General features: G+C 33.7%; 1 protein-coding gene across 1 annotated transcript in view; it reads left to right on the top strand.

The window, feature by feature from the left end:
- Nucleotides 1-27,688, top strand: part of LOC119594208 — a gene marked incomplete at its 5' end in the record, with an annotated part of 37,489 nt that overhangs the window by 778 nt on the left and 9,023 nt on the right. The window contains 11 exon segments of the mRNA XM_037943282.1: nucleotides 1-398; nucleotides 5,200-5,384; nucleotides 5,562-6,128; nucleotides 6,565-6,782; nucleotides 6,886-7,028; nucleotides 13,080-13,189; nucleotides 13,451-13,633; nucleotides 14,453-14,681; nucleotides 17,148-17,421; nucleotides 18,905-19,039; nucleotides 25,913-26,115. The exon segment at nucleotides 1-398 is cut by the window's left edge and continues 778 nt beyond it. Coding sequence (XP_037799210.1) covers nucleotides 1-398; nucleotides 5,200-5,384; nucleotides 5,562-6,128; nucleotides 6,565-6,782; nucleotides 6,886-7,028; nucleotides 13,080-13,189; nucleotides 13,451-13,633; nucleotides 14,453-14,681; nucleotides 17,148-17,421; nucleotides 18,905-19,039; nucleotides 25,913-26,115 — 2,645 coding nt within the window.

A 27,688-nucleotide genomic window follows, 5' to 3' on the forward strand; every position in this document is an offset into this window, starting at 1 on the left:
AAACTAAGTCATTTAAGGTGGTCCATGAAGACAAACTAAATTTTGATAACATGAATAAAAATGAAGACTTGGAAAAGGATATTCAGAATCAGAGTTCAGAAAAATACACCCAGAATACAAATGAATACTTGATGCCAGCTCATAGCACTAAAAAGAGTGAACAGAAAACCACCTTGAACAGCGAGCAATCTACAACCAGTACTAGAAAGAGTATGTTTAAATTAAAGGAATATAAAGATGCAGAGCAATGTATATTTAAAAAATCTGCAATTTCTGTGCAGAACAGCCACTCACAAGAAATTAGTTCAGATACAGAGAAGAACAATGACAACTTTGAAATAGACATTAGCCCATTTTCACCAGTGCAAAATGGTCAAGAAGGATTATTGGAATCATTGGTAAGGATGTTATTCAGGTTGTAATTTCATATAATATTGTCTGTCCATTTGACTGATAGATTGAGTCAAGAGATTGATACAAAACTGTTCATTGGTCATTGCAGTATTGAGAAGCATCATAAATCTTCAGATCATCTTATTTTTGTAAACTGGTTCAAAAATATGGATCCATTTTGAATATAGAATAAATATCAAGGCTATAGAAGTAAAAATGACTATCATTATTTTAGCCTACATTTTCTTTACTTAGTACATTACTATTTGTCATTATATGTATTTGTTAAAGTCATATTATCTTCTTTCATATTACTTGCCTCAGAAAAAAGAAAATGAACAATGCTACATGTCTATACTATACATTTGGGTCTTGTGTATTACATGGATAGACTATGACATCACCACAAGTCCTACATGTCATCAAGTAGAATTTATGCCATGCTGCTGCAAAAAATGTAGTATTCCCTTTTGTGAGACTGTTTCAATACTTGACACTGATATTCCAGTTTTGAAATCACTAGTGTTTTCTGAAGTGACAGTAGGTGTTTAGGATCTCTTGCTGAAGAGTTCTCATCCTCCATCCACTCACAACTTTCCTTTGTTGACATCCTGCTCAATGTGATAACTGAAGATCATATTGTTACTCATGAATAGGCTTAGTTTGTTTACAACTACATTTTCTTTAACCCCCATTTCTTCAACAGAGTATAATCTTGGTCTTGGACTTTCTATTTGACTATATTTTATGATTTCAAATTTATCAGCATTGAAACTTGCATTGTTTTCACCAGCTCATTACAAATGGCATGCAGTTCCTCTCTTAATTTGTCTTCTTCCTCTATTAACCCTAATACTTATCCTTGTATCATCTGTTACTCTGGAGTGTTAATATCTGCATTAATGTCCCTAATCATAATTAGCAACAACAAGGGTCCAAGAACTGAGCCATGTGGTACTCCACTTCTAACATTGATTCATTAAAATAATTTCCATTAGAAATTACTTTTCCTTTCCCTTTTTTTTTTTTTTTTTTTTTAGGAAATCATGTATCCATATTCCCTCTTTTCCTCTGATTCCAAGGTCCTTTACCTTACGGTGTAGAATTCCATGGTTGTCACTGTTGAAATCTTTTAAAAAGTCAATTATGTTACAGTATTTACTTTATTTTCTGATAGGTCTCTTAGTATGTATTCACAGTGGTTCAGGATTTGGGATAGACAAGATCTGGCCTTTCTAAATCTGTGCTGTCCAGGTTTTATCTTTTCTTGTTCCAGGTACTGGACTTTTTTCTTAAGATCCTTTCACATATTTTTATTATGTGAGATGTTAGTGTCATTGTTCTGTAATTTTTTGCCTGACTTATGTTTCCATCCTTGTAGATAGGAATTATATTTCCCTCCTTCAGTGGGCTTGGGATAATTCCCATATCTAACAATTTCCTTCATAGCTTTATCAGTGGTTTTGCTATAGTTTCTTTAAATTTTTAAAGATGATTGCAGGAATTTCATTTTGTCTAGTTCCTGAATTTGTTGCAGTATTTTTTATTGATTCAGTAAAGTCTCTTTCATTGAAAGTTATATTGCAAAGACTTTGTGTTTCATTATTATTAGCTTTGAAATGTTGACCAGGATCTATAATCACTGCCACTGTTTTAGACACACTAAAAACTTCATATTGCCTTTGAATAGTTCAGACATTTCCTTCAAGTCAGTTACAGAGGTACCCTCATTTATAAGTGGTCCAATTTCCACTCTGTTCTTTAATTTGTTGACGTAGGAGTATAAATACTCTGCCTTATTTTTTATAGCTTCAACTGCCCTTTTTCCTTCAGTTTTTATCTGATTTCATGTAGACTCTTTTAACTAATCTTCCCAGTCGAGGAAGAGAAACTTAGTCATTCATTATTTTAAGACCTTGGAACTTTGCAGTTTGATATAATTTCTGATGACATTCAACCCATTGGATCCAAATCTTCGCTGCCACGTGTCCCAAAATCTGGGCATTAGATTTACTTGATTGGTGACTCCTGGGTGTGTGGCTTGTTGGCTAGGGGCACACAAACATTCATGTGGTGTCAAGACTCCTTACTTCCCCATAGCAGTGTTATTATCTGTTCTTCCGCATAAGTGTTTTCTGCATTTTTGCAATTTACCAAGGTCTGTATTTGTCATATGATATGCTAAATCAAGATGATGATAGACTGTTTTCCTTGCTCAGACTCTGTATCATCTCCCTAGGTAGTCTATAACTCTGTGCAGTGAAAATATCAGTAAGTAACATTTTGTTGTTTGTCTTATTTTTTTTTTAGTTTTTCAAATATTCAGTTTTCTATAATACATCCTGTGCTGCTGGTCATGGCAGGCAGGAATAAGATCCTAAGCATGGAAATAATGACCTTCCAGTCATAGCTCGTGGATGGAAGTAATGCAAGAGCCCCTTCCTAGATACACACTGAATCTTACCACTGTCCAAGAACTATGTGCACTTGTGGCGAGTCATTCCCATCACCCAGGTAGCCTTTTTTATAATAACATAGTTCTTGTGTTTCCTTGGTCAATACTCCCAGCACTTTCATACTGGTGATTGAATATTCCATTACAGTTTAGTGTAGATCCATTCTGATGTAAAAAACTACTCCACCTGTAGCACTAGTGTTTGTCTTTCTGCATTATCTCAGAATCTTTCATTTTAATTTCTTCAGCTTTTATGCCCTCATTTGAATGTGCTTCTGAATAATTGTTGATGTTTGTTGTATCTTCTATATAAGTTACTTTTGTTTGATTTATTTTATAGTATAAATAGCATGAAATATTCTAATATTTATTTTATTGAGTGTCTAAATTATTGCTAGATATTAAAGTTGTATCCTACTGTGGCACACTGTCACTTTCCCCATTTCTGGGGAGCTGAGCCTTCCCTTGCCACTATGGTGGGAGTTTCCTCACTTGCTTTTGTGCAAACAAGAATGCTATGATAGGACTAAGGATCCTTGTCTGTCAGTGATGATGAAGCATTGCTTTCCAACCCCATTATTTTTTCTGTTTTCTTTTAGTTGATTTACCAGACTTGTTTCTTTTTCTCTGTCTTTGAAGCTCAAGTCGAAGGCTATCCATACACTTCATGTTTTTCCATAGTAGTTACCATTTTTGTTTTTTATTTTATAGTTTAACCCTAATTGTTCTGGGTCTCAGAGCAGCTTGTAGATATTTGCCTTCTCTATATGTACTTTCTCCTATAATGGTTTCATCTAGTTGTAAACTAGTTATGATTCTTTTTCATCAACATTGCATATCAATACTCTGTTTGCTCAAAATGTCTGCTTTTCTTTTTTTGTTTGTTTTTATATCTGTTTCCAATCATGGTTAACAACTTGCCATTCAGCCTCATTGTCTGTTGTTATTTACTCTGTGTCTGAGCTATTTATTTGCTTTAATGTTTCAGAGCAGAGTTTTGTTTTTCTTCATTTTGTTTTGGTTCAACTACCTGGCTCTCTTGCTGTTCATGTTGTTAATTCTTTATATCTTCCTTTCATACCTTTTAGTTTTTATCTGTGGAGTATTTTCCTTTTTTATATCCTGTTTCATTTCCTTTTTTCAGCAACTCATTTTCATTTAATAATTTCTTTCAAAGTAGTATTTTCTTTCATCTTTTCTTCATATAATTTTTTTCAATATTTATATCTCTTGAGCCTTTTCAGTGCCCTTATGGCCACATCTGTCATCACATTTTTAGCATGTTGATCTTTTGATCACATGCAGAATCTATGATTTTATTTTTTTTCCAGATTATTGTGTTTTTCAACTTCACTGTTTTCTCTCTCACTTGTAGCCATTTTGTGGCTCACTTTTTCAATTCTCCTCAGTTCTTTTAAGAAGCTGGCTTCTGATATTTTGTCATTCACTATTTGATCATTTACCCTCAATTCTTTAGCTTTTCCTTTTATAATAATCATCCACTGAGCCTAAAACTCCTCATTGGCCTCTAGAGTGCATGGTACTAGGTCAAGGTCACCCTGAGAGGCTGCTGGGCCTGGCTGTTCAGCTAACTGCTGACCCAGCACATTTGACCTTCTCCCACTCCTTGATTCCACTTCACTCTTTACAGTTCTTTTTGTTATATTTGTTTCCTCTATTGTTCTCATCATTATTTTCTTTGTCATCCTATTTCTTATTAGCCTATGCCTTATTGCAGGCAGGGATGGGGAAATAATAGTCTTTTATAGAGCAACACATCAGTATGTTTACACTGTTCAAGACTTAGATTTATTGATATTAGCATAAGCAATCCAAAATCCTGTCCAGATTTATCATGGTGACCCATATACTTTCATAAACACTTATTTAAAATTCATATTCTAAAATACTATAAATTATCTGTCTCTATGGTTTGCTTAGCCTTAAATGGTAATGACTTAGGTATTCTGTGCACAGGACTGATACTCTGATAACATTTTGAATAGGCTAGTATATTGGGGAAAAAATTGTGCACATATCCTTGGCAACCCATTGAAGTGGCTTGGAGACCTAACTTCAGGTCACGACCCAGGGGTTATGATCCACTGATCTAGAGCCATTACTGCTTTAGACATGCTGGGTACAATCCATAATGGCAAGTATATTGTCAATGTTTCCCTAATGGATTGTCACTGTTGTCTGGTAACTAAAGTGATTCCAATCCAAGGGCACCCCTTACTGGTTTGCCTCCACTAATCCCAGCCTAACTTTGTGTCCACCCATCTATCAGATTCATGTAAACTGATTATATCAGACAGTATTATACAATATGATATGATGTGATGTTACAGGAAAGCTGTGATCTCACCATCTCAGAAGCGTCATCTGCTTTAACTGAAGTTGAAGAAACAACAATTCAGTCACACAAGACAGGCTCGGAGTGGCTTCGCAGCCTTCAGCAAATTACACCTGTCAAGCATTGTCTTGAAGGTAATAAAGAAGAGGGTGAGAATTCAACCAAAAAAAAGCTCAAGAAGTAAGTTTTGTTTTGTTTATATTTCATATATATTGTAACAGACAAGGATTTTCACAAAAACCTGACAAAATTCTTATGTCTCATAGTCCATCATAAGATATTTGGAAATATTTGTATCATTGTCATCACTGGCAGTCAAAAGTGCAACATGTTATTGATATGCCATTTTTCTCAAAGGAATGGTCTTGCAAGTAGATTGTCTCAGCTGATACGGTCTTGGCAATCCAGTGTCCAGATGTGGACTCACCAGATGGCTTTAGCCAAACCTCAAGATTGGCCATGGCAGCCACTTAGTAATATTGAACAGAAAGACAATCACTTGGCACGGCTGCCTCAGAAAAGGAGCAAGAACGTTCTTGAAGGCTCACCATCTCTCACAAATTGTGCACAAATACATTTTCAGTCACCAGCAGTTAGGAACTTGAGTGAAATTTTAGGAAGTCCTTCACTGACCTCCACTCAGGCTTCTTGTTTTAGTCAGAACCATGTTGAAAATTCCAAGAAGAATTTAAGACTTAAAATCATCAGAACTGGAGGAGAATTACCAAGTAATGCAGCTGAATGTGAAGAACACAAAGGCCAATTAAGTCAGGAGACTATAGCTGTAAAAGATAAAGAATGTGAATTTCGGAAGAAGGAGAAAAATGAAAATGGTAGAATATTTCTGGTCATCTTTGCTCTTAGTGGAGAAAACAGAAAACAGATATTATTTGTCAATGATATAGTAAAAGTATATGCTCCATGGTAAGTATACTATTATTTTTATTATAAAGTAGTATCTTTATTTATTGGGTTTATGCTTGTGGAGAAAATCCTTATTTGAAGACGAAATTGAAGTTTACTTTGATTTTTTTCTCTGTTAATAAAACTAAAGTTTATGGTGGAAATTAGCAGGTAGATTATATTTAGCAGATTTATACTAGGATCTCAACATCATGGTGAAAACTAACAGGTAGATGATATGTGGTGATTTGGGGTAGACTTTAAAACTGCAGTTTTACTAAACTGCAAAATAGTATATGAAGGAGAACTGTTCACTGCTTTTTCAGTTCTCTGCAGCTGAATTGGCTAAAGTACAGGTAATGAGAATTGAATCCTGTTTACATAAGTAGTTTGCTAAAAAATTCAGATTTTTTGTAAGCTAGGACCTTCTTATTGTAAGAATCTCAATGTCTTTCAGGCAACATCTGGTTATTCCACAGTATTCAGTGCCTATACTGTTTGCATCCTACTTTACTGTAGAAAGTGATCTGCACAGGAAAAATGACTTCAACACAAGAACTGACTATCTGACTGCAAACATCATTAACCCAATGGAAGATAAGATATATTCTGGTGATGGAAAGAAAAGCAAGAGGAAGATTGTGTTGTCCTCTTGTTCTTGTGCTTGTCTGTCAGGTTAGATAATTTTAGGTGTTATTAGATTTTCCAGTTTTGAAGGAATTGTTGTCTGTATCTTGGATTAATTCACTGCTCTAATAATAGCTTTTTCCTTTTATAGGACCTGTTGGGTTGCCTTCCATTTGTAACTCATGCCAGTATACAACTGTGCAGCCTGTCAGAAGAATCACACAGCCTTGTTTCAGTGAAGTCAATCCTGGATTTTCCATCATTAAAGAGTCTTCAGATGTATCCAAAAGCAAGGTAATTTTGATTTCTGCATGCCCTCCAGAGCACTGTCATAAAATGCTTCACAGATATACAAAAAAAAGCTTATTCAGGAAAGATGAACAGAACTTGAAGAACTTATTTCCTAACCCATGATATTGGGCTGTCTGTAAGCAGGGGGGACTGCATTCCAAGGATGCAAATTTTGTTGCTTGCCACTTAGCCAATAGTCTACCAAGTACTTGCCACATGCCTGGTTGGTCTAAAAGCCTTTTATTTATATTCCTTCCTTCATGTGTCTTGTCAGTTCTGTAATTGTTATACATGATTTTGTGTCTTACTCTGTTCAGCTGCATATATTAAGTGTTTTAGTAAGTGCAACTTTTTTGCTTATTTCTTTTTTTATAGTCTACACTTTGCAGATCTGTTGTTGATATATATATTAGCACACGCACACGCACACGCACATGCACACGCACACGCACATGCACACGCACACGCACATGCACTCGCACATGCACTCGCACATGCACTCGCACATGCACACGCACATGCACACGCGGTAACACACACATAACTTGATTCGCTCTTCTGTTTGCAAGTCAATTTTTTTTTTTATCAAGGCAAAACAAAGAAACAAAGTTGTGGGATACTACTGGGTAATAATCTGTTGGATTTGGGTGTCTTACTGCCCTTCATATCATCTCACTAGGTAGTATAAACTTCCCTAACATTCAAATTCTGTGACACACAATGTACTGCCAGTCAAGGTAGGCAGGAATAGGATCCTGAGCATGGCAGTAGTGTTTTCTCTCATGCCGCTTCTTTTCCAGGTATGTCTTGCAAATGATACATTTCATCCTCATTTACTGATGAAAATAATGCAAGTGACCCATCCTATATGCCCACTGAGTCTAATCATCCCCCAAGATCTTTGTGCATTCATAATAAGTCATTCCTGTCACCCTAGCCCTCAGTCAAATGTTTTAGGGTGACACATTCCTGTCACCCCATCCCTCAACCAATTTTTTCCTTGACAGCATATTTCTGCCACCCGGCCCTCAGCCAAATTTTTTCATGACATGATGGACATGTTACCCAGATCGGATGGACTAATTGGCAGGTATAAAGCAGATGGGTGGTAGGTAGTGGTTGGTATGAGGGTAATTGAGAGAACTTGATTTCCCTACCCACAGTCAAAGCCTCTCACATGGTAATATAGTGAGAATGTCTTTATATAAGGCTCCAGTGATCAGAAATTGAACAACTTGCACAGTTCAAGGACAAAATAGGGAGGCAAGTACTCTCTCATGCGAGGATGGCCCTCCCTGGCAACAAGGAATATGCTTTATTCAATTGTTATGTGAGTAATGATTGCTTTCCTTTTCAACCAGTTGGTGTCAGGTACATATACTGTCCATTGTTGTGTTTTTGTGAATTTTTTAACTTGTAGATGGCTTCACTAGTGCTCAGTCACCAAGAAGTCAGTTAATTGACCTTTTGGGACCATTGATTTCCTAATTCTTTGAAATTTCAGGATTTTTTTTTCTAATGCTATTATCCACTTGCCACCAGGGAAAATGCATAAAAAATGCGGGAAATGCTATGCTCATTCTTAATTTAATAGTCAATTAGTAGACCTTGTGACCTTACCTAATTTCTCCTTTCCTTTAATGGGCAAGAAAAATGTATTTTTTGCTATTGCTATTAATATCAATGGTGTTATTTTTATTATAAACATCATAATTACTATGTTATAAATATTAGTAAAGGCAAAATAAGATAATGTAAAATATTTTTGTAAATCAAGGAAAAAGTGAATGGGTGAGACAGGCAGTACTTGTAATGCGCTCATTGGTGACTTAGTACAGATGTAGCCATCTATGTGTAAAAGCAATTAATAAAGTAAACTCACAGTGGGCATGGCGTGTACGTACATGCCATGCCCGTTGGGAGTGGGTTAATATCAGTAGTGTTGTTATTATTACCATTATGATTATTGTAATGGTATTGAAATACTAGTTGTATAAACGAATCTGAAAATAAAGGGAAAGGGTAGACAGGTAGGACTAGTAATTTAGTCCTTGGTGTCTAAGCTCTTATGAAGCCTTCTATGCGTAAATGCATATGTACATACTATTCTGGCATCAATGGGTAAGAGAGGATCTTTTTGGGAATAGATTTTGGTAGTCTATGTACCCTCCCAACTGAAAGGGGGTACTTTCCTTCCAGTCTTGTCCTTGAACTACAGCAGTGTGTAAAGACTAACACCAGTATGCCTTACTGCTTCACATCTTTGAAGCTGTATGTGAAGTATTCTTACAACTTTTCATGTAATGGAAGTCTTGGGAAAGGTGTACACAGAAGGCACTCAAAAGAAATGCAGGTCACTCTAATTTCAATCAGTCATGCCTATTAACACACTGCCACAAAGTTCTATCTGTGAGTAGATGTTTGAGAGATGGGTAAGTTTCTAAAACAATGGTCACTCTTGTCTTCTCAGTCCAGGGACCCCCCAGACAGCCTTGCTGGGTGCTGCTGAGCTACAGAGTGTCCCTGTGAGGAAAAACATGTACCTGATAAGACCAAATTGTACAATAACCTGGATGTACTGCACATCGAAGATAGTTGTGGATTCTATGAGTATTATTAGCATATTGATTGAAATAATAATAATAATGAAAAATAAAAAAACAAAAATCATAGAATAGCCAATCCACCCATTTTATTCATTATCATACATCATACAACCTTACATTTCAACAGAAACAGAAAATCTGACAATATTCATTACTGCTGTTAGTGTACTCAGTAATGTAAGAGAGATGTAATTTTGTACTGTTAAAACTAAAATGAGAGGAAGCAAATACTATAACTGAAATTGAGTAAAATATCATTAATAATCAGTCATGACACAAACTTGCCAGTGAGTGAGCTCCCTGTCTTTGGCAAGTGGGCATTTGTTTGCTTTCCTTGATCAAATAAATGTTTGTCTGGGTAATCGCAAAAAAAAATTGTGAGGCATCATTACTAGTTGTGATAAATATTATGAATTTATACCTTATATGATATAATAATCACCGTTTGGACAATCTAGTAATTGTAGTTTTTGTTTTGGCATCATATATCCCTGTCTAGCTGGGATGAAATACAAAGTGGTGCTGTGCTGGGCAGGGATTTTCATCTCATTTCCCTTTGTAGAGGGAAAGTATCCTGCTCTATAATGGGTTTGATGGTAAGAATTGACTAGTGTGCCTGGCCCTTAACCCAGAGGGGGAAAGAGAAAGAGAAAGAGAAAGAGAGAGAGAGAGAGAGAGAAGAGAGAGAGAGAGAGAGAAGAGAGAGAGAAAGAGAAAGAGAAAGAGAAAGAGAAAGAGAAAGAGAAAGAGAAAGAGAAAGAGAAAGAGAAAGAGAAAGAGAAAGAGAATGCGAGAGAGAGAGAGAGAGAGAATGCGAGAGAGAGAGAGAGAGAATGCAGAGAGAGAGAGAGAGAGAATGCGAGAGAGAGAATGCGAGAGAGAGAATGCGAGAGAGAGAATGCGAGAGAGAGAATGCGAGAGAGAGAATGCGAGAGAGAGAATGCGAGAGAGAGAATGCGAGAGAGAGAATGCGAGAGAGAGAATGCGAGAGAGAGAATGCGAGAGAGAGAATGCGAGAGAGAGAATGCGAGAGAGAGAATGCGAGAGAGAGAATGGAGAGAGAGAATGCAGAGAGAGAGAGAGAATGCAAGAGAGAGAGAGAGAATGCAGAGAGAGAGAGAGAATGCAGAGAGAGAGAGAGAATGAACAGGCAGTACTATGTAATGCGCTCATTGGTACTTAGTACAGATGTAGCCTCTATGTGTAAAAGCAATTAATAAGTAAACTCACAGTGGGCATGGCGTGTACGTACATGCCATGCCCGTTGGGAGTGGGTTAATATCAGTAGTGTTGTTATTATTACCATTATGATTATTGTAATGGTATTGAAATACTAGTTGTATAAACGAATCTGAAAATAAAGGGAAAGGGTAGACAGGTAGGACTAGTAATTTAGTCCTTGGTGTCTAAGCTCTTATGAAGCCTTCTATGCGTAAATGCATATGTACATACTATTCTGGCATCAATGGGTAAGAGAGGATCTTTTTGGGAATAGATTTTGGTAGTCTATGTACCCTCCCAACTGAAAGGGGGTACTTTCCTTCCAGTCTTGTCCTTGAACTACAGCAGTGTGTAAAGACTAACACCAGTATGCCTTGCTGCTTCACATCTTTGAAGCTGTATGTGAAGTATTCTTACAACTTTTCATGTAATGGAAGTCTTGGGAAAGGTGTACACAGAAGGCACTCAAAAGAAATGCAGGTCACTCTAATTTCAATCAGTCATGCCTATTAACACACTGCCACAAAGTTCTATCTGTGAGTAGATGTTTGAGAGATGGGTAAGTTTCTAAAACAATGGTCACTCTTGTCTTCTCAGTCCAGGGACCCCCCAGACAGCCTTGCTGGGTGCTGCTGAGCTACAGAGTGTCCCTGTGAGGAAAAACATGTACCTGATAAGACCAAATTGTACAATAACCTGGATGTACTGCACATCGAAGATAGTTGTGGATTCTATGAGTATTATTAGCATATTGATTGAAATAATAATAATAATGAAAAATAAAAAAACAAAAATCATAGAATAGCCAATCCACCCATTTTATTCATTATCATACATCATACAACCTTACATTTCAACAGAAACAGAAAATCTGACAATATTCATTACTGCTGTTAGTGTACTCAGTAATGTAAGAGAGATGTAATTTTGTACTGTTAAAACTAAAATGAGAGGAAGCAAATACTATAACTGAAATTGAGTAAAATATCATTAATAATCAGTCATGACACAAACTTGCCAGTGAGTGAGCTCCCTGTCTTTGGCAAGTGGGCATTTGTTTGCTTTCCTTGATCAAATAAATGTTTGTCTGGGTAATCGCAAAAAAAAATTGTGAGGCATCATTACTAGTTGTGATAAATATTATGAATTTATACCTTATATGATATAATAATCACCGTTTGGACAATCTAGTAATTGTAGTTTTTGTTTTGGCATCATATATCTCTGTCTAGCTGGGATGAAATACAAAGTGGTGCTGTGCTGGGCAGGGATTTTCATCTCATTTCCCTTTGTAGAGGGAAAGTATCCTGCTCTATAATGGGTTTGATGGTAAGAATTGACTAGTGTGCCTGGCCCTTAACCCAGAGGGGGAAAGAGAAAGAGAAAGAGAAAGAGAGAGAGAGAAAGAGAAAGAGAAAGAGAAAGAGAAAGAGAAAGAGAAAGAGAAAGAGAAAGAGAAAGAGAAAGAGAAAGAGAAAGAGAAGAGAAAAGAGAAAGAGAAAGAGAAAGAGAAAGAGAATGAGAGGAAGAGAGAGAGAGAAGGAGAAAGAGAGAGAATGCGAGAGAGAGGGGAGAGAGAATGCGAGAGAGAGAGAGATGCGAGAGAGAGAATGCGGAGAGAGAGAGAATGCGAGAGAGAGAAATGCGAGAGAGAAGAATGCAGAGAGAGAGAATGAGAGAGAGAGAAGAGAGAGAATGCGAGAGAGAGAGAGAGAATGCGAGAGAGAGAGAATGCGAGAGAGAGAGAATGCGAGAGAGAGAATGCGAGAGAGAGAGAATGAGTGAGAGAGGAGAGGAGAGAGAGAGAGAATGGAGAGAGAGAAGAGAAGCGAGAGAGAGAATGAGAGAGAGAGAGAGAATGAGGAGAGAGAAGAGAGAGAGAACGAGAGAGAGAGAGAGGGAGAGCGAGAGAGAGAGAGAGGGAGAGCGAGAGAGAGGGAGAGGGAGAGCGAGAGAGAGGGGAGAGGGAGAACGAGAGAGAGGGAGAGGGAGAACGAGAGGGAAGCAGAGGGAGGGAGAGGGAGAGGGAGAGGGAGAGGGAGAGGGAGGGAGGGAGAGGGAGATTTCTGAGCAAAGGCGTACCTAGAAATTTTGTCTGGGCATTATATATTTCAAGGATTGGAAGAGTAAGAGAAATCATAGTACTGGAAATTTTACATTATATTTTTCCTATGATGTTACTTTCATTTCCTTCACTTTTACTGAAAAGTAATTATTTATCTTACAGGAAGGGGATCATACTACAAATAGTGTTTTAAAAGCCATAGAAAAGTGTGGAGGTGTATCAGACATGCCTGTCACTATCACCATCAGGATTCATCGTATTATTTTGCAAAAGTGAGAATTAATTGGATGGAGAAGTTTTTTTAATACTCTGATAGATGTTTAGAAGGTTTATAATGCATTAATCCAATGGATTTTTAATAAACTCACTTTATTGCAGTGAAATGATTATTATAGATTTCAAGTAAGAGTTCTTTATGATAAAGTGTTAGAGTCATCCTTGTTATTTACATCACATGAATATGTTTATTTCTATATCAGATATACTGTCATTATTTAGAAAAAATAATGTCTTCTATAACTGCATTGATACAGGAATGATGAAGGAATCTTAGATTATTGGGAGTGTGTTGGTCAAGATGCCAGTGGAATGTTCTGTTCCATCAGAATACCAAACCATCCCCTTGTAAGCCAGTTTAAGGAGCTAATAGAAACTGGAGAGGGAGCCACCTTCACCTTCAGTCATGTCACAGTACTACAGAGGCTTACCAACACTCAGTAAGTAAAGTATAACGGGGAAAAAAGTCAAACTCAAAGCATTGATATCTGGAAAACAGTAAAAATGGACAACAATCTGATTGCAGATGGAAAATGATGTAAATGTAAGTGTAAATAAAATAATGATCAATATAAGAGGGATAGATTATAGTTTGTGAGAAAGAGTTGTAGATCAAGATTAAAATACTTGACTGCTATGTTGGCACATTATTATTACACTTATTATTATTACTATTTCTGATTTTTAGAATCATTACCATTACCATTACCATTACCATTACCATTATGTTAATATTAATATTAATATTATTATTGTCATTACTATTAATGCTGTGCTGGGAAAATGCTGTGATCATTTTTTATTTTTTGTGAAATGTCTGAGCACATAGATGTCTCTGCAAGTCCTTAGCTACAAAGGAGTCAATTAGTAGACATTGTGACTTTACCTGATATCACTTTTCTTTGAATTGGTGGGAAAAACTTTTTTTTTTTACTAAAATGCTATGAATATCATTGGTGTTATTTTTATTATAGATATTATAATTACTCTAATGTTATAGACATTAGTAATAGCAATATAAGATAACATAAAATATTTTCGTAAATCAAGGAAAAGGGTGAACAGATGAGACAGGCAGTACTTGAAATCGGCTCATTGGTGACTTAGTTGGTCATCTATGTGTAAAAACAGTTAATAAAGTAAACTCACAGGGCATGCCATGTATGTACATGTCATGCCCATTGGATTTAGATTAATATTCCTATCATTTTTTCTATTTAGTATAATGATAGTTATCTGAGTATTTCTTGTGATTTCAGAAATTCCGGGTTGTTTTCTCTTTTGTCATCACTACATTCTGCCTACCAGTCAGCTATTCAGTCCTGTTCAAACCTGTTTTCATTGTTGAAGGAGCATGCCTTAAGACCACCCCAAACATACTGCTATGTATTTGCTGTGAATCTTAGGGTCTCCAAAGCCATAAACAATGAATATCAGGTTGCACTGCCCATCAAGTTACCAGACTGGACCTTGATAGAAGCAATGCAGGTAATATATTTTATCTAAAAATCATGTTTTAAGGATTCAGACTTTGGAATCTGGGATCTGTTAGCCACATGGCCTGTAAATCAGGTCATGTGAACTTTTTTTTTTTTTTTTTTGTTATTCAGCAGTGGTATTTTTATATGCTGAAAAGTAGAGATCTGCTTCTAGAGTTACACTGAGACTCCATGAAACTGATTTCCTATACCAGTCTACAACATTACCCAGAATCTCCTAATTGTAGGAAAAGGCAAAAACCCTTGAGTGGAAGAATGTCTTTTGGTGGAAGAATGAGGGGCCTTGTAGCTAATCTCAACGTAAGGTTGGCGCTGGCAGAGGCCCCTCAAACCTGGCATGTTATGTTTTGCAGAGGTCCCTCTTTATAATGTGGTCTCACCAGATGTGAAGATAGAAGACTGAGCAACATTCTCCTTTATAACTTAATTACTAGTGGAAGGAATGGGAGAGTTTTTACTCCATGAAACATTGCTAACCAAATTAGAAGTTTTTGAGAGTAATAGACTGGAATTATTGCATTAATCTTGATAAAGAAAAACAAAAAACAAAAAACAAAAAAAACACATGCTCTCTTTCACAGTCTATCTCGGCACAAAGTTTATTTGATACTGTAGAATGTCATGGAAAATATTTGACTTGATTCCTAATGCCATTCAGTCTCAGATTTCACAATTTGATATTAACTGCAAAAGACCAATTTAAGCTAAAAAGAGATTTAAGGTAACTCTTGAAGCAAGGATTATTGACTGCAAAATCTCTATTGCAGTATGTTATATTTGCTGATATGAATACCTAAATATGCATATAACATGTACATGAAGTGTATATTGGATTCTTCAGATTATGGAATGTGCGTTCATCAAAAGTCAGACTCTTTTTGTATATTGCATGTGCGGTTCATGTGTCACTGCCACCAATGCACCTAGTGAAATCACTTGAATTTAAACAATGTTAGTTGATCTACACAACATTGATGCAAAGGATGTTAAGGCAGTGAGATGCACATGTTCAGCTTGGGTGTACTCTCAGACTTTGCAGCTGTGATCAGACAGCAGAAGTATGGGAAGCCTTATAATCACTGCAGAATTGTATGCCATCCTTGCTCTGATCAAGATGATCAGGAATATAGGATGGCACAGCTTTCTGATATGTGGAGATTCTTGCAGTATATTAGTGCCCATAAATTGTTTGAATTTATTACACCCAGTGGAAAGGGGAATCCAAGACTGGATGACTAGTGAATACATGGAAAAAAGATTATCCTCAACTAGATAACAGCTAACATTGACATCACTGGGAATGAGCTGGCAAATAAAAGAACTAAAGTTGCTGCCTGCCCTGATACTGTTGGTTTCACTCATACTATCATCAAACCCCAGATCATTAAAGTTTTTAAGACAGAAGTGGAGGAACCAATGGAGTACCATTGAATCCAGTGAATGTGAGATGCCAAAGGATATCATCATGAACTGAAAAATATGACTTGTTATGGCAAGCCTAAGTTTTGGACACAAAAGATTAATGCATGGGTGGCTTATGGCTGGATCCCTATGTACTACTTGTGAAGAATGTCTGGAGCCATTGACCATGGCCCATATTTTGGAAAGCAGTGCAGTATTTTAGGAATTGCAAAACAGACTTGTAAAGACCCATTATTCTAAGAAATAACTATTGCCTCTTTCCAGCCTTATAGAATTTCCTTCAGGGAATAAGGCTACTATACAATATATTGTAGGTTATGATCTTTTGAATCAGTGTCTGCAAAACATGTGCAGAGGTTTTGAAACTTTAATAGTTTTAGATATAGAATGTGTAGAAATTTTGATAAACTTATAAAACTGATTGTGCTGTTAATTACCATAGCTATGTATATGCAGCAGATAATCCTTTATAAACAGTCACTCTCCTATATCATCAATAATGGTAGTAACTATGATGAAATGAACATTTCATCCCTCAAAATTCAGGGAATGGTATCATTTCTTTTTAATGCATGGACTTGGGAAAGCATATAATCAGTTATAGTATCTCAAGGATCTTTTAAACTTGGATATGATTATTGTATCTCTGATTGTTGATGGTTATAATGTCTATAAGTTAAGTGTTTAAATTTTCACTATTTTACTGAGAAGAGGTGACTGGCTGTATCTCCCACAGCATTACTGTCTTGGCAGTTTCTATGTTATATACATTATGTTACTTCTAGCTCAATTTCTAAGGGAACCTCTAATGCTAGTCAATCATAAGCTTCACATTTTTGAAAGCCTACACTAATAGAAATTTAAAAGATAAATATTGAGATAAACATAAGATATAATGTCAAAGATTTATTTAGATCTAGTATGCAAAGTTTTACAAAATATTTAGATTCACTTACTGTTTCTTTTATTGATGCAACCTTTGGAATATATTTTTTGCTATTGTTTAATTTATTATTTATGAATTAATTTTCAGATATCTCATCATGGCTGTCGTGGTAATATAGAAATGCACATCCTCTACAGAGTTGAAAGTCTTTTATATGTCATGAACAGTGAAGATTTCACAGAAGAGAATGATCAAGAAATGAAGAAAAATCATGAAGGGCTTAATACATATGATTTAGGATACACATCAGCCTTGTTGATTAGTGTTCTGGTTGAGAAGGGAACATCACTGCCTCTATGGATACCAGAAAGTGGCACAGTTATGCAAGGTGTGGTTGTCAGAGATGCAGTAATATGGCAAGGTTAGTACAGAGTATTTTCCACATTGTTACTATACTTCATTTCCATAAATTGTATCAGTAATGTAGTTTCACAAATCTGTTACAATAACTAGTGATAAATGTAACATGAATATATATATAATATATATAATACATAAACATATACATGTACACACACATAATATATATATATATATTTATATAATATATTATATATAAATAAATTATAATATAAATATAAATATATATAATATATATATATATATATATATATTATATATATATATATATATATATATATAATATATATATTATAGATATATTATATGATATATAATATATATATATTGATATATATATATATAATATAAATATAAATATATATAATATATATATATATATATTATATATATATAAAATATATAATCATATATATATGATATTATATTATAATATATATAAGTAAAATATATATATATTATGGCATATATATAATATATATATTTTATATATATATGATATATTATATATTAATACTATATATATAGTATATATATATATTACTATATATATATATATATATATATATATATAGTATATACTTATATATATATATATATATATATATATAATATATATATATATATATATAGTAAATATATATATATATATATATATATATATATTATATATATTATATCATATATATATATATATATATTTATATATATATCTAATATATATATATATATAATATTATATATATATATAATATATATATATGATATATATATATCTAATATTATATATATATATATATATTTATCTATAAATATATATTATATATATATTTTATATATATATTATATATATCTATATATACAATATATATAGACAATGATGTATATAAATGGATATTTATATATATCTGTATATTTTGTATATATATATATTATGTATATATGTATATATGTCAATGTATATATGTATATATGTATATATATATATATATATATATATGTATTATATATATAATATATATGTATTATAAATATTTATATGTATACTTATAATATATATATATATATATATATATATATATATATATATATATATATATATATATATATATATATTATATATATATATATATATATATATATATATATATATATAATATTATATATATATCATATATATAATATACATATATCATATATATATATATATTATATATATAAAATATATATATATATAATATAATATATATAAATACATATATATATTATATAATATATTATATATATATATATATATATATATATATATGTAATATATATAGTATATATGTAATATATATAGTATATATGTAATATATATGTAGTATATGTAGTATATATAGTATATATAGTAAATATAGTAAATATAGTATATATAGTATATATAGTCATGGAGTCAGGCAGAAAAGGTATAGCTTTAATATATATATATATTTTTTTTTCAGGAAAAGTGTTTGTTGATCCTTATAGTAAGATTGAGCAGAGTAAACATGTCACCAATATTTCCTTGACCGCTTTGCATAGAATCCTGAAGCCTCTCTCCCTCACTAGCCAGAGTTGGGATCTTGTCATAGTAAGTGGTAAGTCCTTTTTTCAATCCTTTAGTATTAGTTTCATATAGTGAGGCGTTCTTTGCTTTTTGATTTATGCACTTCAGAAATTGATTGTATGATGACTAATTGCATACAAATAATATTAAAACTTGTTTTAATTGGGAGAAATATATATTTGGGGATAATAAAGAAAAAATATATAATCATAGTTCAGCCATTCAACCAACTTGGGAGTAGTATTTGCAATAATCCATTAGATAGAATATATAAAAAGTATATAAAGAAAATAAACAAAATTGAAACAAAAAGAAATGGAATTGGACAAGAACAGAAGTAAAGAAGTGATATAACCTGATTCCACTGGGGATGGCATGTATGTGCAGCGTCAGTTTAGTTTATTAATTGTTTTTACACATAGATGACTCCAAACGTACTAAATCACCAATGAGCCAATTACTAGTACTGCCTCTTTCACCTATTTACCCTTTTCTTTGATTTTTAGAATTTTTTTCTGGTATTTTATATTACTGTTAGTAATATCAGTAACATTATGATTATTATAGTGTCTATAATGATAATAACAGCATCAATATTGATAGAAAAAAAAAAAAAAAAAAAAAAAAAGTTTTACCTGCAAACTCAAAGAAAGGTGAAATCAGGTGATGTCACATGGTCTACTAAATGACACTTTTGTGGCTTAGCACTTGTGGAGGCATCTACGTGCAAAGATATTTTACAGAGCAATACTACAGTGAACAAATCATTTCCCAGTGCCATTTGATTAGCATTTACTTATTTTTATACCACTTGCTACTATAATACTATCCATTGCTCCACTCCTTTCCCCTTGCCCAAACTGCCTCTACATCTTCCACAGTACCTCTTCCCCCTCCTCCTCACCTTCCCATCTCTGCTTCCCCTATCTCCCAGTCAAATCCTTTTTCCATTCTAAATCCAGATACTGCAATATCCACAACCCCCCTAAAGCCTGCTCCTCCATGCATTACCTATCGTACCAGACAAGGTAAATGTTCTACTCCATCTTCACCTACCACATCTTACCTACATCTTTTACCGTCAAATGCCTGTCAACTCTTCACCTCCCCATAAGAAATCCTTCATTCCCAAACCTCCCTACCCAACTCCCCTCCAGAAACCCTTGAGGACATACAAAACTTGCTAAACATGACCCAAGAAAATGCTCCTCTCTCAACCATTCTCCAGTTCCTCTAACCCCATTCTGTCTACATTTAAAGTGCCTGCTGACATCCATCCTCCTACCCTTTCTTCCCCCACTCCCTCCCAATGCCCCTACCTCATTCCCCTGGGTCTACTCCTCCTACTACTACAACACCCTTTGCTACCCTTATTACCTGTTGATTACTTCATAATGACTCTTCTGCAGTGGAATATTTAAGATTTCCATTCTCACAAACTTGACCTTCATTACTTATTTTCCAAGAAACCTTCCTTACACATCCTCCAGTATCACTTCCCAATTACCATTTTATATCATCCCCTTACTCTCTACCTCTATACTTGTCCATCATAAAAGACTATATGTTGTACCTCCCTTGCACACCTCTATACCTTGCACAGTTACTTGCATTTTTCTTTGCTTCTGAATCACAATTATTCAAATCTATCTCTTCCTTTTCTTTCCCTTTGGCTTTATAGCCTTTGAAATCTTTGATACCCAACTGCAACAACCTTTCCTGATAGTTGGAGATTTTAAATGTTGCCACATTCTTTGGGGGAGACTCCACTGTTACTTCCTGAGGTTGCTCCTGAGAATACTTTCTCTTAAATACTGACATTATCCTCCTAAATTCAGACCTCCCACTCTCTTTGACATGAGTACCCAATCCTTTTCATGCTTTGATTTATATGTTTACTCTCCTTCCCTTCATCTAGACTTCCTTTGGCCAGTTCTAGACTACTTTCATTATAGTGATCACTTCCCTATTCTCCTTTCTCCTACTTCCTATGTCCCACTTCCCAACCCTCCTTGCTGGTGCTTTAACATTGCTGACTGACATACCTTTACCTCTCTCTCTACCTTTGATCTTCCTCCATCATCCTTCTCTTCCACTTCAGACATGCATCTATACCTCTCAACCAGTAACCTAAATGCAGCCTATACACTATTCCCCGAACTTACTGACCTTAGTCTTCAAAATGTGTTCCATGGTGGAACTCAGATTGTACCAAAACACTTCAGGTGTTTTGGTACAATCCACTTCAGGTGGAGCAGCTTGGAACAGCTATTGTTACAAGAGAGGTACCCTGACTTAATTAACAGCCCTCATATCATTTAAAAAGGCATCAGCTCATATTTGTCTTACAATATGTAACTCCATCACAACAGCTGGTGAAATTATGTTTCCTCCATAACATCATCTACACCTGTCTCTGCAGTCTGGAGGATCCATAAACTATCAGGTAAACATCCTTCTCATTCTGCCTGCCTCATATATGACCCTCTTCAAGTAGCTATTGAACTTGGTGTCTGTTTTACCCTTTGTCAGTAGAGGCTCTCACCTTTCTTCTCCTTCTCTTCCATAAAATCAGACAAAGAATGCACTCCTGTCTCCTCCCTGTCCTCTACAGGATCTTATAATGCCTCTTTTTCTTCTTCGAAATCTGTTATGCATGACAGTCATGCCACAACACTCACGAAAGCCCAGATGATATTCTTTTTTGTCCTTCCTATTATCAATATTCAATAACATATAGGTAACCAGAAACCTTCCTCCCCACTGGCCTGAAGCCCTTGTACTATCATTCCTAAAACCAAACAAACCTGGTACTCTTGTTCAAGACTACCATCCCATACCACCTACAAGTTGCCTATGCAAACTACTGGAAGGATGGTTGACATCTGACTAATGTGGTACCTAGAATGTCACAACTTATCTCTGCAGATCAATTTGTTTTTTGTCATGGCAGAAACACAGCTGATCCTTTTGCCTATTTTGAGACAAATCATATCAGTATTTGCATTCTGTGAATCAGTATTAGCTATTTTCTTTCATCTAGAAAAGGTATATGATACCACATGGTGGCCCGATATCTTTCAAAAACTTTTCAGCCAGTGTGCTCAGCACCACATTTATTTCTCATTTAACCATTTAGACTTCAGGCCCTTCTTTGCCTGCTCTCCATCAGCTTTTCCAGTCTGCTATAACATCAATCTCTTCTTGGGCCACTAACCATGGCTTTTGATTTACTACTTTTAAAACCTTTTCCATTATTTTTTTCTTGTTCATATAAAGGCTCCCAACCTCTGCTCTTTCTCTTTCAAACTGTCTTGGCAAGATCATATCCTTTCCATTAAAGAAAAGGCCAACATCTGCTTCCAACTCTTACAGACTCTCACATATATACTGGGGGTACAGACTGCAAAACACTCCTCCATCTCCATTTTACCCTAATCCTCTCCACCCTTGATTATGGCTGTTATATATATTCTGTCTCTGTTTCACTTCTCATTCACCTTGAGATAATCCACCATTGTGGTCTCCGTTTTGCCCTTGGCGCCTTCCAATCCTTTCCGGTTAGAGCACGGAATTGGGCCTACCATCCCTTTCTTGATGTTGTGCCCTTTTGTCTCGAAGAAGCTATGCTTGTTTTCACCAATTTTCTCTCTCCAAGCTAAGTGTCCCACAATCCCTTCTTCATACCTTTTCCTCCTATCCACGTTAATCTCTTTCCTTGTTTGTATGGATACTCTGTTTTCCCATTCACCCCTTCCTCTCTCCAATCCCTTTCTCTTTTTGCCCAATCTTTCCCTCCCTGGCTAGTACTCTCCTCCTGTAATTGCTCTCTTTTTTCCCTGATCCACCCATATCAGACATTTCACCTTTTGTTCTCCTGACATGTCTATACGGACAATCTAAATCCATCTCGGGTACTGTTTTTGCTTTAGTCTTTCCTCATATATACAACTTTCCCCTTCCCCCTGAATTGAGCATCCTTACAACAGAACTAAATGCTATCCTCTTTCCTTTACAATACATGTCTTCCATTTCCTCATCCTTCACCATCTTTACCAAGTCATGCAACTCATTATCACTCATACAGTCATACAGACTATAGGGTGTATGCCCTATAGTCTGTAAACTACAAGACCAGTTGTTTTATGTCTCCCTGACAGTAATCAGTCAAGTTTTGCTGGATACCCAGCCATGTCAGGATCCCCAGCAAGTAACAAGCAGATGCTTTGGCACACACTGTTGCCTTGTCCATAACCCACCAACCCTGCTTTTAACACATACCAGCAACCGACTACTACCCACACTTAAAACTTTCCTCTATAACCGTTGGCAATCATTTTGGTCAGATCTGACAACCAATGCACTTCAAACCATGAAACCTTCCATTTCTCCTTGGTTGGCCCCGTACCACTTTAACAGACATTGAAAAACTGCTCTTGTATGGATATGAAGAGCTCTCTCATGCATTCATACCTCATGTCACGATCCAGCCCACCTCTATGCTCCTTGTGTAATGTTTCTCTTTCAGGCTCACATAACCTACTATACTGCCCCCACCTTTACTGGAGCCCGTATCCTTGCTTTTCCTTAACCCATTGCCGACGGGTGGCATGTAAGCACATGCCATGGCATGGCAGGACCATCTGCCGGGGGCACATACGCACATGCCATAGAGTATGTATGGACATGCCATGAGTTTTTTTTTTGTTACAATCACGGCAAAAGATTATTTTTCTGCCAGTGAAAGTGTGATTAAGTCGGTTTTAACACTTTCTCATTTGTACCATGCAACAAACAAAAAAAATGCAACAAACCGACGATTTCAACTCCATGTTGCCGCACACTGCTTATTTTATTCGGACTATAGACCGAATAATGATCAACTATGGAGTCTATATAACAACAAAAATACCCTTCAGTCTCAATTTATCAGGAACTTTGGCAAGTAGAGACTTTAAAAAATAATGAAAACGGAAAATACAACATATCTTCGTAGTATTACGAAGAAACGGCATGGGATGCTGGTATTTGGCATGAGTGGTTGCACATGCTAGGGTGACGATATAAGCCCCCGGCAGTGAGGCCCTGGCCTCTATGAATGCTACCCGTCAGTTATGGGTTAAGGGCCAGTCACATTAATCTATTCTGTCCAGGGATCCCTTTACAGAACTGGATGCTTCCCTTGCTGTAAATGGATCCGAGATGAAAATCCCTTCATAGAGCGAAAATGCTCTGTCGGTATTTCATCCCTGCCTAGAGCTGAAAGATATTGCCGAAATGAAAACTATAATATAATTACTAGTAAACTCATTACTTAGAATCTTATAAAAATTATTATATATCATGATAAAAACAAACTTGATTATTAGACACAAAGATATATTGCATCGAACAATGATGTCTCATTAAATGTTTATAGATAATTCGGATAAACTTTCATTTGACTAACGAACACAAACATCAACCCACTTCGACATGCCAAAAGCATGAAGCTCTCTTTGGAAGTTATTTACCCCTTGGTGGATAAAGTGAGAGTCAAAGAGCCATTGTGGAACACCAGTCATAAGGATTATAAAAGCAGGAATGTGAAAATAACATCAATGAATGAAATAAGCAATGAATACCCAAGCTACACACATCAACTCTCCGCAAATATGCATATTTCACTTTTCCTGATCCTGTTATTTTTAATTCACATTCCTAATCTAAAATATAGGTAAAATCTTGTTTTAGTAATGGTATGCAGCAGTAAACCATATCATATTAGTGTCCGAAGGGACACTGAATGTAGTGTGACCAATCCCTCTCTGTAGCTGACCAGACTTCGGTGATCCTATCTGGGGATCCTAGGACAGAATAGACTAGTGTGATCTTTGCTTTACTTGTCCTCTCTTCCCTGACCTCCCAACCTGTCAGACATCCTCATGGATCCTCCACCTTTGCAATTTCTTCTTCCTTAGATGCACGGATATACTCCATTTGATCTAATTACCCTGTGTCCTTAACTCCTTCCCCTTCTATCAATCCCTGTCCTATCCAATTTACTCTGATTCCTTTTACCCCTTTCACTTTATCTAATCACCCTTTATACTTAACCCCTTCAGTGTGTGTGGTGCAGTGGTAGCGGTCTCGTTTAGCGCTCTTGCTGACCTTTATTCATTTCAGACACTGTTAATGGATGGTAACTCCATTACTTGCACACTGAGTAATTTAAAAGCAAAATGAAACAGATCAAGCACACCAAGAATAACCACTGTAACAAATGGAATAAAACTAAATTATGATTATAAATTATTTTATAATTATGTTCTATCAGTCTCCATCATATCCCATTTACTACTTTCACTACCCTACTATCTTATAATGCTATATGACATTTTCTTCTAATAAAGAATTAATTTAAACCCCTTTTCACTACAATATTTTATTTGCACATTTATTTGTTTAAACCATCAACCATTAACCATATCTGACATTACTATTATAAGAAGTTTATTTTTTAGTAGCTAACAATAACCTAGACTGAATAGTGTTTGATTGATGTGATCACATATGAAAGATTGAACCAAATTTCATATGTTCTTCCATGTCAGATGAAACTTCTTTTTTAGGAATGCATATTCAGATAGATAAGGAAAATGATACAACATCATTACTTTTAGAAAAAATCTATATAACAAATATTATTCAAGATCTAAGAGTAATAGAGACTTTTTCCAAAAGCATTCATATATAGTGATTACGACCATTAAAATAACCCATTTATAATTAGTCATATCTAAACCATTCATTATTTATTATTATGAATTGAATATTCTTCTGCTTATGTATAGTTTGAAAGATATGAGAGCAATAAATGGTTTAATTAAATGCAGAAAATGAAAAATGTTTAATATGATTACAGGTACCATTGTCAGGATTGACGAAGAAAATGCATACAGCTGGCCAGCCTGTCCTTATTGCCTAAATAGCAGTATCATTAATGCAGATGATGGTGTAGAATGCCATAATTGCGGACAGAAATTCTCTACACCAGGGACAGGATACTGCCTTGAGGTCTGGTTATCCTGTGGGACAGAAATGCAAAATGCAGATATTAAAGTAAAGGTAATGTTGAGAAGAGTTTATTCTTATTTTTTTCTTTTATAAAAAAGAAAATATATATGGATTATATATATATATATATATATATATAATATATATATATATAAATAAGATATAATATATATATTATATATATATAAAATATAATTATAACATATAATATAATACAAGATATATTAAAAAATATATATATAGAATATATAATAAAAATAAAATATAATAATATATATATATAAAAAATAATATATAATAATATATATATAAATATATATAATATGAAAATAATATAGAAAAAATATATATAATATATAGATATATATAGGATAAAATATATAGTATTAAATATTATAATATATATATATATATATATATAACATATATATATATATATATATAGATAATAATATAAGTTTTATAGATATAATATATATATATAATAAATTAAATAAAAAAAAAAAAATAAAAAAAAAAAAAAAAAAAAAAATAAAAAATAAAAAATAAAAAAAAAAATAAAAAAAAAAAATAAAAAAAAAAAAAATAAAAAAAAAAAAAAAAAATAAAAAAAAAAAAAAAAAAAAAAAAAAAAAAAAAAAAAAAAAAAAAAAAAAAAAAAGGCCCAGAGGGGAACAGAGAAAGAAAAAGAGATAAAGTAAAGAAGAGAAGAGATTTTCGTATAAAAAGAAAATAATGGGGATATATATATAAAAAGAATAATAAATAAAGATTAAAATAAAGGGTATAGATAAAAGGGGTTTTATAAAAAAATAATAGATATGTTTTATATAAAGAAATAAGGGGAGATAGAGAAGAGGATAATAATGAAAATAAGAGATGATAAATATATATAAATATATAATAATATATATATATATTATAAAATAATATTAATATATATAAAATATATATATTTAATAATATATTATATAATTTTAAAATCTATATTAATGACTCTTATATATATATTAAATATATATATATAATAAAATATAATTTATATATAATATATATATATATATATATATAATAATAGATATATTAATATATATATTTATATATATAAAATTATATATATATAAAATTTTATATTATATAAATAAAATAATATATATAAAAAATATATTTATATATAAAATTTTATATAATATATATAATAAATAATATATATTTTTATATATATATATATAATTTTATATATAAAAAATTAATAAATATTATTATATTATATAATTATATATATATATATATATATATTAAATATATATAATATTTTATATATATAAATAATATATAATAATATAAATTTTAATATTAAAATAATATATATATAATCCATATATATTTTCTTTTTTATAAAGAAAAAAATAAGAATAAACTCTTCTCAACATTAACTTTACTTTAATATCTGCATTTTGAATTTCTGTCCACATAAATCAAATATTTTTTAGGAATTTGTAATATATTAACCCATATTCATTTTCTTTTTACAAAAGGACAGCGGCCCGCTGTATCATTTTCTTCGTCAATCTGACAATGGTACCGTAATATATTAACATTTTATTTTTTGCATTAATTAAAA

Source organism: Penaeus monodon, chromosome 3, assembly GCF_015228065.2.
Source record: "Penaeus monodon isolate SGIC_2016 chromosome 3, NSTDA_Pmon_1, whole genome shotgun sequence".
In the NCBI taxonomy this organism is placed as follows: Eukaryota; Metazoa; Arthropoda; class Malacostraca; order Decapoda; family Penaeidae; genus Penaeus; species Penaeus monodon.